Here is a 21,269-nt window from a genome sequence, read left to right as displayed (position 1 = left end):
GTTGAGAGGTGACCTGATAGAGGTGTATAAAATTATGTAAGATATTGATTATGTGGACAGTCAGAGGCTTTTTCCAAGGACTGTAATGGCTAACGTGAGAGGGACAGTTTTAAGGTGCTTGGAAGTAGGTACAGAGGGGATGTCAGGGTTAAGTTTTTTTACACAGAGAGTGGTGAGTGTGTGGAATGGGTTGCCGATGACTGTGGTGGAGGCGGAAACGATAGGGTCTTTTAAGAGACTCCTGGACAGGTACATGGAGCTTAGAAAAATAGAGGGCTATAAGTAACCCTAGGTAATTTCTAAAGTAAGTACATGTTCGGCACAGCATTGTGGGCCGAAGGGCCTGTACTGCGCTGTAGGTTTTCTATGTTTCTAGAAAGACTGACAAAGAACCTATGTGCCAAATAAGACAAACCGCAAATACAGAAAAGAATAATAAATAAATAAATATGTAAATAAATAATACCGAGAATACGACTTGTAGAGCCTTTGAAAGTGATTCGATAGGTAGTGCAATAAATTCATTTTTATCCACACTGGTTTAGGAGCCTTATCACTGAAGGGTAATAACTGTTCCTGAACCTGAGTCTGCTGTACCTCCTTCCCGATGGCAGCAGTGAGACGAGAGCCTGGAGAGCCTGGGTAGTGGGGGTTGATGCTGTATTGTTGTTGCAGCACTCCTTGTAGATGTGCTTGGTGGTGATGGGATGGGCTGGGCTGTATCCAACGAGTTTTGTAGGTTTTTCCATTTTTGGACATTGGTGTTTCCATACCAGGCTATGGTGCAACCAGTCAGGATACTCTCCAATGTGCATCAGCAGCAACTTTGAGCAGTGGTCAATCAGAGAGATCAGAAAATTGAGAAGATGCAATCCACTCAGCTTTGCTGATCAAGTATAAAAAGCCAAAACTCATAGCAGTTTTGGAGCTTTGAGCAGTGGCCAGTGTTCAAGATTGATTAGCAAGAACAAATTAAAGTAAGGCAGGGGTAAGCAGAGTGCCCATCATGGGAATAAAGTTAGAGTGGTGATTCTGATGCTTTAGCTCTTCAAGGCTTCAGTCAGAGAAGGCAAAAATAAATCTGTAGGTAGAGTTTTTTCTCTCCTTTACATTTACTCAGAACGGTAGAGATGCCAGGCAGGGTAGTGAAATGCTTCTCTTGCGGGATGTGGTAAGGCAGGGAGACTGCCAGGGTACCTGATAACTACACTTGTGAGAAGAGCTTCCAGCTGCAGCTTCTAACAATCTGTGTTCAGGGGTTGAAGCTGGACTGGATGAACCCCTGATTATTAGGGAGGCTGAGGCTGTGATAGGACATATAGAGAGGTAGTTACACTAAGGTGCAGGACACAGCAGATTGGGTGATGATCAGGAAAGGGAAAGGGGTTAAGAAGCTAGTGCAGAGTACCCATGTGGCCATCCCCCTCAGAGGGTCGTGAGAGTGTGTAATGAGATTCCAGCACAAGCTTGATTTCAATGTTTGAGTTTAAGTTTGGATAGGTACATGGATGATATGGGTATGGAGGGCAGGTTGATGGAAGTAGGCAGTTTAACTGGTTTTGGCATGGACTAGATGGGCCAAAGGGCCTGTTTCCGTGCTGTACTTTTCTATGACTCTAAGTCTACAAACTTAGGACTGGCTCATGGACCACCAATTGCTTCCTCCTGTAGTTAATAATCAGCTCTTTGGTTTTTCTGACATTGAGTGAAAGGTTGTTATTGTGGCATCATTCAACCAGATTTTCCATCTGGGTCCTATATGCTTATTTGTCACCATCTTTGATTTGGTCAACAGTGGTATCACCAGCAAACTTAAATATGGCATTGGAGCTGTACTTAGCCTGATAGTCATTAGCATAAAGCGAGTAGAGCAGGGGGATAAGCACACAGCTTTGTGGTGCACCTCTGCTAATGTGATTGTGAAGGAGATATTGTTGCCAATCTGAACTGACTGGGATCTCCAAGTAAGGAAATCGAGGATTTTCTACAAGGAGGTATTGAGGTGTAGGGCTTGGAGCTTGATTAATTTTGAGGGAATAATAGTGCCAAATGCTGAGCTGTAGTCATTGAAGAGCATCCGGATATATGCATCTTCACTGTCGAGGTGCTCCAGAGCTGAGTGAAGAGCCAATGAAATGGCATCTGCTATTGATCTTATGTGACAGTAGGAAAGTTGGAGCAGGAGTTGATATATTGCATGACAACCTCTCAAAGCATTTCATCACAGTGGATGTAAGTGCTGCAAGAAAATAGTTTTTAGGTAGGTTATCACTTTCTTCCTGGGCATCAGTATGATTGAAGCAGGTGGGCACCTCAGACTGCTGTAGCTAGACGTTGAAGACGTCAGTAAACTCCACAGCTAGGTGACTAGCACAGGTCTTCAATACTCAGCCAGGTACACAACCTGGAGCAGATGCTTTTTGTGGGTTCGCTCCTGAAGGATGCCCTTGTATCAGCCTCAGACTGAAATCACAGGGTCGTCGGGGGCTGTTTCTGATCTCCGGTCCTCCCGCTGATGCTGCCATAGCTGCAGACATTCCGACTGAGCTGGAACATTGAATGTTGAACAGACATTCCTGTACACTACAGGCACTTCGACCCGCTGAGCTTTTAACCTACTCCAAGATCAGTTTAACTTTTCCCTCCCACATAGCCCTCTTCTTTTCTGTTACTCCTATGCCTATCTCACAGTCTTTTAAATGTCCCTAATGTGTCTCTTATTACCACCAGGGCATCCACAAACCCACCATTCTGTGTAAAAAAAAAATCCTCTAACATCACCCCTATAATTTCCTCTATTCACCTTAAAATTATTTCCCCTCATTTGTTAGTCTTGTTTCAGCCCAGGCTATACCAGGACCTCACTGAACACCAGTCATGATCATGAAGTATTAGTGTGTAAGGTGGGATTAAGAGAGATACTGCTTGGGGTATTTGGAGTTAGAGGAAAGTTCAAACTTTTTACAGTAGAAAGTCAGATTAAAATACATTATTAATTTGTAAATTAATCTAACAGTATCTTTGATACAAAGCTGGTTAGCTTGCATTCAAACACCAGAGCAGCTGGTGCAGGCCAGATGTTCTGTTCCAAAAAGAAAACTGCTTGCCGTTCAGAAACTCCCCAGTGGCTGTTTGGTACCTTGGAATATATAAGGTGTGAAACCTTTCATCAGAATGGACAACAGAAACATTTTCATGTCTGTAATCATGGTGAATTGAACCTTCACACCCTTAAAATGTTCGCAGTCTTAATCAGATACTTGAGGAATTATCTCACAAATGTTTCCCCTTGTCCTTTCTCTTTCACCAAGTGTATTTCTAACTGCACTTCCTTTAAACATTGTTTTTTAATAAAAGGCCCATTGACTGTAATTGTCTGAGTGTGGCCTATCATTGGTCTCCGTTACCTGCGTCAGCACGAAATGAAGAACCGCTACACGTACCCACCCTGAAGGAACTGTGACGCCAGGATACGCCATCCAGTTAGCTTGATCTCTCTTCTGGCAGACAGAAATACCACAATCTCCGGTAAAACCCATGGAGGAAGGCTATGTATCTACATTAATAAGAACTGGTGTGTGAATGCTGTGGTAGTGACAAGCCACTGACCACCTCTGGTAGGGTGGTTTTTATTTTATTTTAGCGACACAGTAGGCCCTAGCGGCCCTTCAAGCCACACCACCCCAGCAATCCCGGACAAACCCGGTTCAACCCGAACCTAATCACAGGACAATTCACAATGACCAATTAATTGAATTGAATTGACTTTATTACTTACACCCTTCATATACATGAGTAAAAATCTTTTTTACGTCTCCATCTAAATGTGGAATGTGTAATTTACAATAAATAGTATGTACAACATGACAGTCAGTATAACACAGAAATACAATTGTATCAGCATGAATTAATCAGTCTGATGGCCTGGTGGAAGAAGCTGTCCCGGGGCCTGTTGATCCTGGCTTTTATGCTGAGGTACCATTTCCCGGATGGTAGCAACTGGAACAGTTTGTGGTTGGGGTGACTCGGGTCCCCAGTGATCCTTCAGGCCCTTTTTACATACCTGTCTTTGTAAATGTCCTGAATAGTGGGAAGTTCACATCTACAGATGTGCTGGGCTGTCCGCACCACTCTCTCCAGAGTCCTGCGATTGAGGGAAGTACAGTTCCCATACCAGGCAGTGATGCAGCCAGTCAGGATGCTCTCAGTTGTGCCCCTGTAGAAAGTTTTTATGATTTGGGGGCCAAAACCAAACTTCTTCAACCACCTGAGGTGAAAGAGGCACTGTTGTGCCTTTTTCACCACACAGCCGGTAGGTACAGATCACATGAGATCCTCTGTAATGTGTATGCCAAGGAACTTAAAGCTGTTCACCCTCTCAACCCCAGATCCATTGATATCAATAGGGTTTAGCCTGTCTCCATTACTCCTGTAGTCCAGCGGTCTTGAACCAAAGCATGTGCTACCGGGCCGCGAGGAAACGATATGAGTCAGCTGCACCTTTCCTCATTCCCTGTCACGCACTGTTGAACTTGAACATAGGTTGCCAACTGTCCCGTATTTACCGGGACATCCCGTATATTAGGCTAAATTGGTTTGCCCCATACGGGACCGCCCTTGTCCCGTATTTCTCCCGCTAAGGTAGAGTGTTTCTATGAAAGCTTTCGTGCCGAAATGGCGTAGTGAAGAAGCAATTACCATTAATTTATATGGGAAATTTTTTTGAGCGTTCCCAGACCCAAAAAATAACCTACCAAATCATTCCAAATAACACATAAAACCTAAAATAACAGTAACACAGTAAAAGCAGGAATGATATGATAAATACACAGCCTATATAAAGTAGAAATAATATTAGGACTTGATGTTTCAATCCCTACGGTAAGTTGGCACTCTCAATGTTGGCAGTGGGTTTGGAGTGGTGACAAGGAGGGAGGGTAGGTACATCACCAGGGTCATCAGGTGGGCACCCTCCTTCTGTGACGTTTCGTTGATAAGCCCACGACGTCTCCAGAGGGCTCAACGGTGCTATCTGGCATCCCAGATACACCCCCTCAGTTCCATACCCTCCTGTCTTCATCTTGCAGCCCAGTTGTTGTCTTTCCTTTTAATCCAAATCCAATTGCTGCTTCCTTCTGCTGCATTTGACAAGAACTTGACTGCTTGTTGGAGGGAGTGACCCCTCACCCCCATCTTCTTCAATAGACTGGTCGTCGATGTGGCAACTAATCTCCTGCATCCCACTTCTACAGGGAAAATCTTGGTCTTCCAGCCATTCTGGGCAGCTTCAGTTGCCAGTTCAGAGTACTTGGTCTTTTTCCTCTCATAAGCTTCTTCGACACCATCTTCCCATGGTACTGTCTCCTTGCCTGCCCATCACCTCCCTCTAGTGCTCCTCCCCCTTCCCTTTCTCCCATGGCCTTCTACCCTCTCCCTTCTCCAGCCCATTATCTTTCACCAATCGACTTCCCAACTCTTTACTTCACCCCCCCCTCCCCCCAGGTTTCAACTATCACCTACCACCTTGTATTTCTGGTGCACCATTATGATGCATTACGAATGGCATGTCCCAGTGCACACCCGGTTCATTGATCCAAGTGGTGTCGGACCACGATAATGAAAGGCATGGGCCAGATTAACCTAGCTTCACCACACGAGCCCATCCGCCATAGCACCTCGTATCTCACCACTCAAAACTCCGCAGCCTTACCTCTCCCAGTCACACATCCACCAGCCCAACACTCAAACCTAATCCTAACGTCCAAGGGGGCACACACCCCCACAAACCATAGGCACATCCCGATTAACCCTGGCCACACCCCCACAAACCAGATTACCTTTGTCAGGAGGAGCAAGATCCAAGAAAGGCAAGTGTTGGACCTGGTTATTGAAGGTGTGGGCCAGATCAAAGTGGCAGGGTTGCGTGAAATTGAATCTCAAGTGAGGAGATCAAAAAGCACAAGAGGGCTGATTTGCCCACTGCCCGCATACTCTCAACATCATAATGGAGACAAGGCCCTCACTGACATCGACGATGGACGAACACATACACGTATACAGTTGACTGATAATAAACTTGAACTTCCAGTGAGTCTAAGGAAGGAATGAGTTAAAGACAGCGAGAAGCCGAGTTCCGGTAGGAATGTTGCAACTGGTTCAGAAGAGTGGGCAGCAGGCTGTCAAGTAAAGCCAGGCCTTCCCATGAACATCGTAAGCCCCTGGAGAAAGATGGGAAACAAATATTTAGCCTGAGACAAACAGGAAGGTGTAGCTCTAGATCAAATGCCAAGTCACTTTGCTCACACCCTACTTCAGCTGTTACACTATCATGAAGGATGGGTGATGACACATGATGGATGGGGCAGACTTACACTCCATCTGTGGCTGGATGTGAACCTCCATCCCCGAAGTGGAGGACCCTTTAGCAGCCCTTTGCTCCAAATTGGCTACTGTTTAAAAGACTATTTAAAATTGTTCCTGTTTCCAATGAATGCTCTCACCACCCTGCCCTAAGGGAAGATTTTCTGTTAGATTCAAAAGTAAAGGTAAAATGCATTTAAAACAAAACTGAATAATCTACAAATGAGGGAAAATCAACCATTAGGCAAGTTGAAATGAAGGATAAACACTTGAGTGGCCTGCTTCTGTGCTGTAATCTAAATTTCAATCTTTGCTGCCTGACAAAAAATCTTCTTACACAAGGGGCAGGGAGCAAAACAAGTTTAAAGAAGAACACATTTTCAGAGCTATTACCTGTCATCCAGAATAAGCAACTCCTCCTGCAGGTACTGCTGCACTTCAGGGGATACCCTCATCGCTTCCTTCAGGCTGAATAAAGGTGAATGCTGCTCCCACTGCTACAAACACAACATTTTCCAAAAGACTCAAAGCAGAAGACAAATAACCCACCTCATCAGTCAGAAAACAACTAAAACTGCAGATGCTGAAATTTGAAACAAGAACAGAAATGCTGGAAGCACTCACTCAGTCAAGCAACATCTGCGGAAGTGGAAACCAGTTACTTTACTGGACAAGGACCTTTGCTCTTTAGCATTCTTCCAGCTTTTCTGCTTTTTATTTTCTTCCCTCTCCCACCTCCCCAATCAGTCCTTCTGTCCACCGTTCCCCTGAAATCTTCACCTCACTTTCCCCATCAGTCCTTCTGTCCACCGTTCCCCTGAAATCTTCACCTCACCTCCCCCATCAGTCCTTCTGTCCACCGTTCCCCTGAAATCTTCACCTCACCTCCCCCATCAGTCCTTCTGTCCACCGTTCCCGTGAAATCTTCACCTCAGCTCGTCCATCAGTCCTTCTGTCCACCGTTCCCCTGAAATCTTCACCTCACCTCCCCCATCAGTCCTTCTGTCCACCGTTCCCGTGAAATCTTCACCTCAGCTCGTCCATCAGTCCTTCTGTCCACCGTTCCCCTGAAATCTTCACCTCACATCCCCCATCAGTCCTTCTGTCCACCGTTCCCCTGAAATCTTCACCTCACCTCCTCCATCAGTCCTTCTGTCCACCGCTCCCCTGAAATCTTCACCTCATCTCCCCCATCAGTCCTTCTGTCCACAGTTCCCCTGAAATCTTCACCTCACCTCATCAGTACACTGTTCCCCTGAAAGCTTCACCTCACCTCATCAGTCCTTCTGTCCACCGCTCCCCTGAAATCTTCACCTCACCTCCCCATCAGTCCTTCTCTCCACTGTTCCCCTGAAATCTTCACCTCACCTCCTCATCAGTCCTTCTGTCCACCGTTCCCCTGAAATCTTCACCTCACCTCCCCCATCAGTCCTTCTGTCCGTTCCCCTGAAATCTTCACCTCACCTCCCCCTCAGTCAGTCTGTCCACTGTTCCCCTGAAATCTTCACCTCACTTCCCCCATCAGTCCACCGTTCCCCTGAAATCTTCACCTCAGCTCCTCCATCAGTCCTTCTGTCCACCGTTCCCCTGAAATCTTCACCTCACCTCCATCAGTCTTTCTGTCCACCGTTCCCCTGAAATCTTCACTTCCGCTCGTCCATCAGTCCTTCTGTCCACCATTCCCCTGAAATCTTCACCTCACTTCCCCCATCAGTCCTTCTGTCCACCGTTCCCCTGAAATCTTCACCTCACCTCATCAGTACACTGTGCCCCTGAAAGCTTCACCTCACCTCATCAGTCCTTCTGTCCACCGTTCCCCTGAAATCTTCACCTCACCTCCTCCATCAGTCCTTCTGTCCACCGCTCCCCTGAAATCTTCACCTCACCTCCTCATCAGTCCTTCTGTCCACCGCTCCCCTGAAATCTTCACCTCACCTCCTCATCAGTCCTTCTGTCCACCGTTCCCCTGAAATCTTCACCTCACTTCCCCCATCAGTCCTTCTGTCCACCGTTCCCCTGAAATCTTCACTTCACCTCATCAGTCCACTGTTCCCCTGAAATCTTCACCTCACCTCATCAGTCCTTCTGTCCACCGTTCCCCTGAAATCTTCACTTCACCTCATCAGTCCACTGTTCCCCTGAAATCTTCACCTCACCTCATCAGTCCACTGTTCCCCTGAAATCTTCACCTCACCTCATCAGTCCTTCTGTCCACCGTTCCCCTGAAATCTTCACCTTACCTCCTCATCAGTCCTTCTGTCCACCGTTCCCCTGAAATCTTCACCTCACTTCCCCCATCAGTCCTTCTGTCCACCGTTCCCCTGAAATCTTCACTTCACCTCATCAGTCCACTGTTCCCCTGAAATCTTCACCTCACCTCATCAGTCCTTCTGTCCACCGTTCCCCTGAAAGCTTCACCTCACCTCTCCCGCTCCCCTTTCTGTCCACCGTTCCCCTGAAATCTTCACCTTACCTCCTCATCAGTCCTTCTGTCCACCGTTCCCCTGAAATCTTCACCTCACTTCCCCCATCAGTCCTTCTGTCCACCGTTCCCCTGAAATCTTCACTTCACCTCATCAGTCCACTGTTCCCCTGAAATCTTCACCTCACCTCATCAGTCCTTCTGTCCACCGTTCCCCTGAAAGCTTCACCTCACCTCTCAGTCCTTCTGTCCACCGTTCCCCTGAAATCTTCACCTCACCTCCTCCATCAGTCCTTCTGTCCACCGCTCCCCTGAAATCTTCACCTCACCTCCTCATCAGTCCTTCTGTCCACCGTTCCCCTGAAATCTTCACCTCACTTCCCCCATCAGTCCTTCTGTCCACCGTTCCCCTGAAATCTTCACTTCACCTCATCAGTCCACTGTTCCCCTGAAATCTTCACCTCACCTCATCAGTCCTTCTGTCCACTGTTCCCCTGAAATCTTCACTTCACCTCATCAGTCCACTGTTCCCCTGAAATCTTCACCTCACCTCATCAGTCCTTCAGTCCACCGTTCCCCTGAAATCTTCACCTTACCTCCTCATCAGTCCTTCTGTCCACCGTTCCCAAAATCTTCACCTCACCTCATCAGTCCTTCTGTCCACCGTTCCCCTGAAATCTTCACCTACCTCCTCATCAGTCCTTCTGTCCACCGCTCCCCTGAAATCTTCACCTCACCTCCATCAGTCCTTCTGTCCACTGTTCCCGTGAAATCTTCACCTCACCTCCCCCTCAGTCCTTCTGTCCACCGTTACCTGAAATCTTCACCTCACCTTCTCCACTTCTGTCCACTGTTCCCCTGAAATCTTCACCTCAGCTCCCCCGTCAGTCCTGTCCACCGTTCCCCTGAAATCTTCACCTCACTTCCTCATCAGTCCTTCTGTCCACCGTTCCCCTGAAATCTTCACCTCACCTTCTCCATCAGTCCTTCTGTCCACCGTTCCCCTGAAATCTTCATCTCACTTCCCCCATCAGTCCTTCTGTCCACCGTTGCCCTGAAATCTTCACCTCACCTCCCCCATCAGTCCTTCTGTCCACCTTTCCCCTGAAATCTTCACCTCACTTTCCCCATCAGTCTTTCTGTCCACCGTTCCCCTGAAATCTTCACCTCGCCTCCTCATCAGTCCACTGTTCCCCTGAAATCTTCACCTCACCTCCCCCGTCAGTCCTTCTGTCCACTGTTCCCCCGAAATCTTCACCTCACCTCATCAGTCCTTCTGTACACCGTTCCCCTGAAATCTTCACCTCATCCCCCCGTCAGTCCTTCTGTCCGTTCCCCTGAAATCTTCACCTCACCTTCTCCACTTCTGTCCACCGTTCCTCTGAATCTTCACCTCACTTCCCCGTCAGTCCTGTCCACCGTTCCCCCGAAATCTTCACCTCACCTCCTCATGTCCTTCTGTCCACCGTTCCCCTTAAGTCTTCACCTCACCTTCTCCGTCAGTCCTTCTGTCCACCGTTCCCCTGAAATCTTCACTTCACTTCCCCATCAGTCCTTCTGTCCACCGTTCCCCTGAAATCTTCACCTCACCTCCCCCAACAGTCCTTCTGTCCACTGTTCCCCTGAAATCTTCACCTCACTTCCCCCGTCAGTCCTTCTGTCCACCGTTCCCCTAAAATCTTCACCTCACCTCATCAGTCCCTCTGTCCACCGTTCCCCTGAAATCTTCACCTCACCTCCCCCATCAGTCCTTCTGTCCACTGTTGCCCTGAAATCTTCACCTCACCTCCCCCATCAGTCCTTCTGTCCACCTTTCCCCTGAAATCTTCACCTCACTTTCCCCATCAGTCTTTCTGTCCACCGTTCCCCTGAAATCTTCACCTCGCCTCCTCATCAGTCCACTGTTCCCCTGAAATCTTCACCTCACCTCCCCCGTCAGTCCTCCTGTCCACTGTTCCCCCGAAATCTTCACCTCACCTCATCAGTCCTTCTGTTCACCGTTCCCCTGAAATCTTCACCTCATCCCCCCGTCAGTCCTTCTGTCCGTTCCCCTGAAATCTTCACCTCACCTTCTCCACTTCTGTCCACCGTTCCTCTGAATCTTCACCTCACTTCCCCGTCAGTCCTGTCCACCGTTCCCCCGAAATCTTCACCTCACCTCCTCATGTCCTTCTGTCCACCGTTCCCCTTAAGTCTTCACCTCACCTTCTCCGTCAGTCCTTCTGTCCACCGTTCCCCTGAAATCTTCACTTCACTTCCCCCATCAGTCCTTCTGTCCACCGTTCCCCTGAAATCTTCACCTCACCTCCCCCAACAGTCCTTCTGTCCACTGTTCCCCTGAAATCTTCACCTCACTTCCCCCGTCAGTCCTTCTGTCCACCGTTCCCCTAAAATCTTCACCTCACCTCATCAGTCCCTCTGTCCACCGTTCCCCTGAAATCTTCACCTCACCTCCCCCATCAGTCCTTCTGTCCACTGTTGCCCTGAAATCTTCACCTCACCTCCCCCATCAGTCCTTCTGTCCACCTTTCCCCTGAAATCTTCACCTCACTTTCCCCATCAGTCTTTCTGTCCACCGTTCCCCTGAAATCTTCACCTCGCCTCCTCATCAGTCCACTGTTCCCCTGAAATCTTCACCTCACCTCCCCCGTCAGTCCTTCTGTCCACTGTTCCCCCGAAATCTTCACCTCACCTCATCAGTCCTTCTGTTCACCGTTCCCCTGAAATCTTCACCTCATCCCCCCGTCAGTCCTTCTGTCCGTTCCCCTGAAATCTTCACCTCACCTTCTCCACTTCTGTCCACCGTTCCTCTGAATCTTCACCTCACTTCCCCGTCAGTCCTGTCCACCGTTCCCCCGAAATCTTCACCTCACCTCCTCATGTCCTTCTGTCCACCGTTCCCCTTAAGTCTTCACCTCACCTTCTCCGTCAGTCCTTCTGTCCACCGTTCCCCTGAAATCTTCACTTCACTTCCCCCATCAGTCCTTCTGTCCACCGTTCCCCTGAAATCTTCACCTCACCTCCCCCAACAGTCCTTCTGTCCACTGTTCCCCTGAAATCTTCACCTCACTTCCCCCGTCAGTCCTTCTGTCCACCGTTCCCCTAAAATCTTCACCTCACCTCATCAGTCCCTCTGTCCACCGTTCCCCTGAAATCTTCACCTCACCTCCCCCATCAGTCCTTCTGTCCACCGTTCCCCTGAAATCTTCACCTCACCTCCCCCATCAGTCCTTTTGTCCACCGTTCCCCTGAAATCTTCATCTCACCTCCTCCCGACAAATTGCAAGACATCGTGGTTTTAGTGTAGCATACTGTCACAGTGCTCCAAAAGGCAAAGTCAAAGCTATTTACTGTTTCATGCTCAAGTACATGTTTATACCAGTGCAATGAAAAACCTACTTGTAGCAGTATCACAGGCACAGTGCATCAGCATATAAACAGAACTCACAAGAAAAAAATATTTAAACAAAAATTATGCACAATATTTACAAGAGGAAAAATATCACAAATTGAATAAAAGAAAAGGTCAATTTTAGTGCAAGCTGATCAGATTGCTGAACTGTAGTGGTGATCAGGGTTTTACTGTATTTATTTATTTAGTGTGACGGGCCCTTCTGGCCCAATGAACCTGCATCAGCCATTTACACCTGTCCTGACCTGTGTGCTTCTGGAATGTGAGTGGAAACCAGAGCACCTGGAGGAAATGTGCACAATCACAGGTAGAACGTCCAGACAACTGAACCGAGGTCGCTGATGCTGTAATAGCACTGCACTAACTGCTTTGACTGTGCTGCTAAAACCGGTAGTACCGGTTGGTTTAAGAACTGAGTGGCTGTGGGACTCCAGGCTCCTGTATCTCCTGCCTAATGGTGGTTGCAAAGAGATGGCATGGTCCTGATGGTGGGGAACTTTGATAACGGATGCTGCCTTCTTGAAGAAGTGTCTTTTGTAAATACTGCTGATGGTGGAGAGGGGAGGGATGTGTCTGTGGTGTATTGGGCACAGTCCACTATTCTCTGCAGCTTTTTACATTACTGCACATTCAAATTGTTGTACAAGACCAACGTGCAATTAATCAGAATGTTAGCAAGGAAAATTTATACAATATCTAAATTGGGTTGTAAAAAACCTCCTTTAGAAAGAATTAGAGAAGTTTAGGGAAAGAATTCAGACCTTGGATTCAGACAGCCTAAAGCACAACAGCTTATCAGTAATGTGCATGTGTCCTGCACTGATCCTGGAAGCCTGAAGGACAGTAGGGAGGCAAGCCCATGGAACAAGGTAACTTCTAAAAACTGAAGCTTGTATCCTCACCTAAACATACCCTTCAACTGTTTATCCCCCACCTTTACCACTTCTATCGACCTATTTGTCTCCATGTGTTTACTCTCCATAGCAACACACACAAAATGCTAGAGGAACTCAACAGGCCAGGCAGCATCTATGGAGAAAAGTACAGTCGACGTTTCAGGCTGAGACTCTTCCGCAGGACTCAGTCTCTCCCCCATATCTAAATTCCAGCAGTTACACATTAACCCAACCCTGGGACGGGCAGGTGAATCAGGCTCCACTGCTCCTCCAGGCACAACACAAGGTCACCCCCCCTCCAAAAAAAAAAATTCTCAATCCCTTCTCTCTCCAGAATTCCAAAAAATGGATCCTTAACCATATTTGGAATGTTCACTTATTTTATGTTAGAACTTCGTAAACTATTGGTGTTGTCTCAATTATATTTTAGCTTTCAAACTGGGAGCTGAATAGATGCTGAAAAAGGGAGAACACCCGTCCAAGTTGTCTTCATTCAGGAAGGTTAACTGGATGGGGAGAAAATGGCAGTGACAGATTCTTTTAAGTGACTAGTTAAGAATAAAAATGATGAGTGTGAATTTTTAAAAATTGCTATATGTTATAATCTTAAAGGTACTCTCTGAAAGTTATAGTGGAGATGGCTGCACAGACTGGTGGACAGCCAGTTTGATTACACGAACAGCTCTCCCCAGCACTGAGGACAACTACATGCGGCAATGTCTCAAGATGGAGACATCCCAGCATTAAGGACCCCCACTATCCAGGTCAATCCCTCTGCACATTGGCTGCCAACAGGCAGGAAGTCCAGGAGTCTGAAGACTTAAAAGTTCAACAATGGCTTCTTCCCCACCACCATCAGGAACTAATCTAAAAGACCCTAATTCAACTTTAGACTATTTTTTCCTCGATATGCACATATGTCATTATGTATTTTTGTTTATTTCGTTGTGTAAGCTATGTATGGTTTATGTTAATTTAAAGTTATGTAATTTATGTATACTGTGTACTATGCTGTTGCCGTATGAGGTTAATTTTCATGGCGTTTATACCCCGGGTACGTATGCCAATTGCAATAAACTTGAAATCGATTTAACAGCAACTTTCAAAGGGGAACTTAATGTATACTTGAAAAGCAAACATTTACAAAGAAAATGTACAAGGGACTGAAATTAATTGTGTAGCTTTTGCAAAAACACAGTACAAAAGACTGTGCTGTATGTTTCTATGTTTGTACTTAATGTGAACAGGGTCTGTATCTGTGGATCACTGCCACCACGCTTACAGGCTTAGGGCAGAACAGTTACTTCAACAACTTGTGTTCAATTCTGACCCCAGCTGCTGTCTCTGTGGAGCCTGCACGTCTTCCCTGTGACTGTGGGTTTTCACCTTGTATCCCAAGGACATGCAGTAGATTAATTAGCTGTTGTGAATTACATCAATGTCGGTACAGTAGGACCTAAGGGGGCAGGGGGAGCTAGTGGATATGGGAGAAAGAATAAATTGTAGGATTATAAGGAAAATAAGTGGAAATGGGACTGATAGAGTTGTAGGGAAAAAGAGGAGTCCTGAAGAGTGAATTTAGGCAGCTAGGTCGAGCAATCTCTGGATTGCTGCGTGCTTCACGTGCCAGTGGAGGTAAGAATAGGATGATTTAGCAGATAAATGCACGGCTGAGGAACTAGTGCAGGGGGCAGAGTTCTGATTTATGGATTACTGGGATCTCTTCTGGGGAAGGTATTACGGGTTATACATGAACCCACAGGGTCCGATATTCTTGCAAGCAGGTGTGCAAGAACTGTTGTGGAGGATTTGGCAGGTGGATGGGAAATTGAGTGATAGGGCTGAGAATTGCATACAAGCACAGGCGGTGTATAGTAAGACTGTCAGGAAGGACAGGCAGATGTTAGGGCAAAATTGTGGTCAGTGGAATGAGTCGCAGTGTAACAGGGGGACAAAATTGACAAGGGTGATTGAATACAGGACTGAAGGTTTTATATTTGAATGCACACAGTGTACAAAATAAGGTAGATGATCTTGCAGTGTAGTTAGAGATTGACAGGTATGATGTTGTGGGGGCATCACTGACCTGTGGCTGAAAGGAGATTATATTTGAGAGCTTAACATCCAAGAAAACACATTGTACTGAAAGGACAGGCAGGCAGGCAGAGGGCGTGGCATTGGTTAAAAAAAAATCAAATCCTTAGAAAGAGGTGACATAGGATCAGAAAATGTAGAATTGTTGTGGGTAGAGTTAAAGAACTGCAAATGTAAAAAGACCCTGATAGGAGTTATATACAGATCTCCAAAGAGTAACCACAACGTGGGCTACAAATTACAATGGCGGATAGAAAATGCATGTCAAAAGGGCAATGTTACATTGGTCATGGATGATTCCAATATGCAGGTAGATTGGGAAAACCAGGTGAATGTTCTTTTTGGATCCCAAGAGAGGGAATTTGTAGAATGCCTACGAGATGGCTTTAGAGCATTTTGTGTTTGAAGCCACCAAGGGATCGGCTATTCTGGATTGAGTGTTGTGTAATGAACTGGATTTGATTAGGAACCCTTAGGAGGCAGTGATCATACTGATAGAATTCACCCTGCAACTTGAGAGGAAGAAGCTAGAGTCAGATGTATCAGTATTATGTGGACTAAATGGAATTACAGAGGCACGAGAAACGAGCTGGGCAAAGTTGACTGGAAGGAGACACAAGGTTGGAGGTTCTCGGTGTAATTCAGAAGGTGCAGGATAGATAGATCCCAAAGTAGTAGTAGTTTCTAAAGGCAGAATGACACAACTGAGACTGACAGGGCAAGTCAAAGCCCACATAAAAGCAAAAGAGAGCAAAAATTAATGGGAAATTAGAGGATTGGGAACTTTTTAAACACCAACAGAAGGTAAATAAAACGCCCATAAGGAACAAAAAGGTGAAATATTAAGGTTAGCTAGCCAATATCAAAGGGGATACCAAAAGGTTTTTCAGGTATACAAACAGTAAAAGAGAGACGAGAGCAGATATCAGACCACTGGACATCATGCTGGAGAAGTAATAATGGGGGAACAAGGAAATGGGCGAACTGAATAAGTATTTGCATCAGTCTTCAATGTGAAAGAGACTGGATGTTCGAGAGTGTCAAGAGGCAGAAGTGAGACAGTTGCTATTACTAAGGAGAAGGTATTTGGGAAGCTGAATGGCCTGAAGGTAAATAAGCAGCTGGACAAGACAGCATCCACTGTAGGGTTCTGAAAGAAGTAGCTAAAGATGTTGTAGAGGCATTAGTAATGATCGTTAAAGAATCACTAGATTCTGGAATGTGTCCAAAGGATTGGAAAATTGCAAATGGCACTTCACTCTTCAAGAAGAGAGGGAAGCAGAAGAAAAGAAATTATAGGCCAGTTAGTCTGACCTCAGTGGTTGGGAAGGTGTTAGAGTCGATTGTTAAGGATGAGGTTTCAGGGTACTTGGAGGAACATGATAAAATGTGCCAAAGTCAGCATGGTTTCCTTAAGGGAAAACCTTGCCTGACAAATCTGTTGGAATTCTTTGAGAAAATAACAAGCACGATAGACAAAGGAGAATCAATGGACATTGTGTACTTGGATTTTCAAAAGGCCTTGATAAGGTCCCACGCATAAGGCTGCTTAGCAAATTAAGAGCACATGGTACTACTTGAAAGACATAGCATGGATAGAGCATTGACTAATTTGCAGGAAGCAAAGAGTGGGAAGAAATGGATCAAGGCTGCCTGTGACTAGTGATATTCCACAGGGGGTGGTATTGGTATTGGGGCAAATCTTTTTATATTATATGTCAATGATTTGGATGGCTTTGTAGCCATGTTTGTGACAATATGAAGATAGTGGAAGGACAGATAGTGGTGAGGAAGCAGAGAGGCTGCAGAAGGATTTAGACAGATTAGGAGAACAGGCAAAGAAGTTTCAGGCGGAATACAGTGTTGAGAAGTGTATGGTCATGCACTTTGTTAGAAGGAATAAAAGCGTGGACTATTTTCTAAATGGAGAAAATTCCAAAATCTGAAGTGCAAAGGGACTTGGGAATTGTCATGCAGGATTCCCTAAAGGTTAATTTTCAGGCTGAGTCGGTGATGAAGAAGGCATTGCTTTCTAGGAGACTAGAATATAAAAACAAGAATGTAATGCTGAGGGTTTAAAAGCTATTGGTGAGTCCTCACTTGGGAGTATCGTGAGCAGTTTTGGGCTTATTGTATAGAAAGACCATAAGACATAGGAGCAGAATTAGGCCATTTGGCCCATCGAGCCTGCTCTGCCATTCCACTATGGCTGATCTGACTTCCCTCTCAGTCCCACTCTCCTACCTTCTCCCTCTATCCCTTCATGCCCTGTCCAATCTCTTACTATCTCTTCTTTCAGTTAGTCCTGACGAAGGGTCTCGGCCCGAAACGTTGACTGTACCTCTTCCTATAGATGCTGCCTGGCCTGCTGCGTTCACCAGCATTTTTTATGTGTGTTGCTTGAAATTCCAGCATCTGCAGATTTCCTCGTGTTTAAGAATCATCAATCTCTGCCTTAAACATATATAAAGGCTTGCCTCCACAGCTGCCTATGGCAAAGAATTCCACAGATTCACCACCCTCTGGCTAAAGAAATTTCTCATCTCCATTCTAAACAGACACCCCTCTATCCTGAGTATTTGTCCACTGGTCTTAGACATTCCCACCATAGGAAACATCCTCTCCACATCCACTCTATCAAGGCCTTTCACCATTCGATAGGTTTCAATGAGGTCACCCCTCATTCCTCTGAATTCTAGTGAATTCAGGCCCAGAGCCATCAGACACACTTCATATGACAAGCCATTCAATCCTGCAAATATTTCCGTGAACCACCTTCGAACCCTCTCCAGTTTCGGCACATCCTTTCTAAGATAAGGAGCTCAAACCTGCTCACAATACTCCAAGTGGGGCCACACCAGTGCTTTATTAAGTTTCAACATTATATTGTTGCTTTTATACACTAGTCCTCTTGAAATGAACGCTAACATTGCATTTGCCTTCCTCACCACAGAATCAACCTGCAAATTAACTTTTAGGGAATCCTGCACAAGGACTCCCAAGTCCCTTTGCACCTCAGTTTTTTTTATATTCTCCCTCCATTTAGGAAATAGTCAACCCTTTCATTTCCTCTACCATACTGCATGACCATACACTTCCCAACACGGTATTCACCTGCCACTTCTTTGCCCATTCTCCTAATCGAAGTCCTTTGCTCCCTTTATTCCCAATCAGCCACTGCTTTATCCATGTCAGAATCTCTCCTGTAATTCCATGGGCTCATAGCTTGTTAAGCGGATTCATGTGTGGCACCTTGTCAAAGGCCTTCTGAAAATCCAAGTACACAACATCCACCGACTCTCCTTTGTCTATCCTGTCTGTTACTTCTTCAAAGAATTCCAGCAGATGTCAGGCAAGATTTTCCCTTGGGGAAAGCATGCTGACATGATGGGCTGAATGGCCAAATTCAGCTCAAATGCCTCATGGTCTTAGTGTTCTGCAGGGAGCTACCATTCATATAATGGGCTGAATGGATACAGTGATTATAGGGAGTAAGTTGAACCAATCACCCTGTACTGGTTGAGATTTCAAAGCTTTCTGACTGGAGTGTTGTAGTGATGCTTTCATTCCACAGTGGATGTTAGTCACAAAAATCAGATTTAAGGTTTCTTATGCTAATTACCTGATGGGTAAGTCCCCCATTCATTCGGAGTCCTAGCACCAGCACTTCCTCCAAGCTACACAACAAAAAAAACACATTCATTTGTCTTTAAACTCAGTAAAGATTTCAATATCTGGAACAGAATCCCTTCAACTTCAGACAACATGATTTACCAGTCCCTGATCTGTGATAGCAGGGTAAACTATTGAAAAAAAAACTTTTCTACATAAATCCATCAAATAATCCCAGTTTCATTTACCATATCCCATCAAATATTACAGAGTAGGAGGTTAGATGCAGAATAAACTGCTGTTTACATTGCCCCATCAAACTAAGCATAGGTCAGGTACAAAATAAAGTTCATTACACTGAACCAACAAGTACTATTAGCTTAGATCAGTAAATTCAAGTTTAATTGTCACTTAACCATTCAGGAATACCAAACGAAGCATTACTCTGGGGCCAAAGTGCAAAACGCAGTACCAACAGTACACACAGCACAAGGCACATAAAAGACAGTAAGCACATAAGATAACAGTCACACAAAAAACTATAGTTCAAGACCCTGGGGCCCATGAATGTTGCAGCAGTCTGCAGTCTTCCAGCTTAACACAATATAGCTTGTCTTCTGCCGAGTGGACAGTAGGGGAAGCTCGGACTCCAGCTTGAATGCCGCACCACACTCTGTCTGAGGCTATGGAGCTCTCCTGACAGCCACCAATAACTCAGTGAATCCAACTCGCAGCATTCCACAGGTAACAGTGTCCAACAGGGTGCTGCGATCCCAAGGAAAGTGATTAAGAAGATCACTCGCTGTTAAACTGCACACCGCCTTTGCATACTGACTCGTCTGATGTCTCTCTGATGCAGGCAGCAGTACGATCCACACCAAGTCCAGCTCCTTCCGTTTCTCTGCCAATGAGTAACTCACTGAGGGGTAGACCTGCAGTACTTTACATGGTTAATGTCCAGCAGGATCTTGTGATTGTAGAAAATGTTTAAAAAGGACGATAACACATTCGGTTGGCCCCATAGAACCCACTGTGATTGAACATGCCACCATCTTAGCAGTCCAAAGGAAAGTAGGACACAGGTTATTTACAGAATGAAACTTTTTTTGATCCGCCACATCAAACACTCTCAGGCCAAGTAAAAGCTGGTTTTGTTCATTATGTAAACAGGAAAATATTTTCAAATGTGGCCAAATGAGAAAATTCCAGGAAATGCTTCCAGGGATATACAGCCAACTTTCCATACTCTTCCACCACAATGCCTGGAAACGTTGTGATGTTTTATTCATTAGAAGAGACCATTCAGTGGAATACTGGCAGAAAGCATTATCCCTGGGAGTTGTCAACATTAACCCCATGCTCCATGAAGTCTGATCAGGTCTAATACAGGCAAGGCAACTTCCTCCTGATTACTACCCAAATAATCAGTACCAGAATTGAGCAGTAGTTGAAAAAAATAATAACAAAGACAAAAAGACTTTGAATTGGAGATTTAAATGTCTATTACTAGGAGTGGTTTGGTAGTTGCATCAAAGCAGGAAATAAATCCAACAAAGATGTAGGATAATTCCAGTAATTGAAAAAAATCGAAGGATTATTCAATTAATACTGCTGTATTAAATTGTGGAAGCTTATCCTAATGTCTTCTAAAACTGAGTTTTTTTTCTCAGAGAGCAGAGGTGGGAAAACTGGTTTTTCATTCTTTTTCATGGTATGAGCAGGATGAGCAGGACAAAATTTCCCAATGATACAAATCTTGGAAGAGCGACAAACATTGCAGCTTAGTGTAACATTGCAACGATATTACAGAATCCAATACAAAGTACCAAGGGATACAAGGACTGAAAGAACAAAATTACACAACACATACTAAATAGAACAGTTTTAAAGGATATTCAGTGGCAGAAGCCAGGCTGTGTATGCACTTAAATCACTCACATAAAGAGAGGATGCTAGGATGTATAACCAAAGCTACACATTTCAAACAAGTAAAGTATTGTGTCCAATTCTGGCTAAACCAGAAGATTAAGATGCATGGGATCCAGAGTGCAATTGGCTGTTTGGATTCAGAATTGGCTTACGCAAAGAAGGCCGAGGGTAGTGGCTGAAGGAACTTATTTGAGCTGGAGGTGTGTAATTAGCGGAGTTAAACAGGGATCTGTGCTAGGACCTCTGCTGTGTGCGATGTATATAAATGATCTGGATGGAAACGTGTATGGGTGGGTCAGTAAGTTGTGGATGGTACCAAGATTTGTGGAGTTCTGGGTAGTGTAGAAGACTGGCAAAGAATACAGCACGATATAGATCAGTTGCAGATATGGGCTGAGAAATGGCAGATGGAGTTTAACCCAGATAAATGTGAGGTGTTGCACCTCAGTAGGGAAAATGCAAGGAGACAGTACATTGTTAAGGGCAAGGCCCTTCACTGTGTTGCTGAACAGAGAGATCTTGGGATCCAAGCTCATAGCTCCTT

The 21,269-nt window shown here is 45.5% G+C and overlaps 1 protein-coding gene across 2 annotated transcripts in view; it reads right to left on the bottom strand.

Annotated features, from left to right (window-relative positions):
• Positions 1 to 3,769: 3,769 nt before the first annotated feature.
• Positions 3,770 to 21,269, bottom strand: part of rsad1 (radical S-adenosyl methionine domain containing 1) — a 69,730-nt gene continuing 52,230 nt past the window's right edge. For both annotated transcript variants that reach the window (XM_063030830.1, XM_063030832.1), the window contains exons 7-9: positions 18,807 to 18,861; positions 6,754 to 6,857; positions 3,770 to 6,218 (exon numbers count right to left, since the gene is read on the bottom strand). In XM_063030830.1, the coding sequence (XP_062886900.1) occupies positions 6,110 to 6,218; positions 6,754 to 6,857; positions 18,807 to 18,861 (268 nt within the window). In that variant the 3' untranslated portion in view covers positions 3,770 to 6,109. The remainder of the gene's footprint in view (positions 6,219 to 6,753; positions 6,858 to 18,806; positions 18,862 to 21,269) is intronic.

Source organism: Mobula hypostoma, chromosome 22 (genome assembly GCF_963921235.1).
Source record: "Mobula hypostoma chromosome 22, sMobHyp1.1, whole genome shotgun sequence".
NCBI classification, from domain to species: domain Eukaryota; kingdom Metazoa; phylum Chordata; class Chondrichthyes; order Myliobatiformes; family Myliobatidae; genus Mobula; species Mobula hypostoma.
This window is presented reverse-complemented; position numbering and strand designations above follow the sequence as displayed.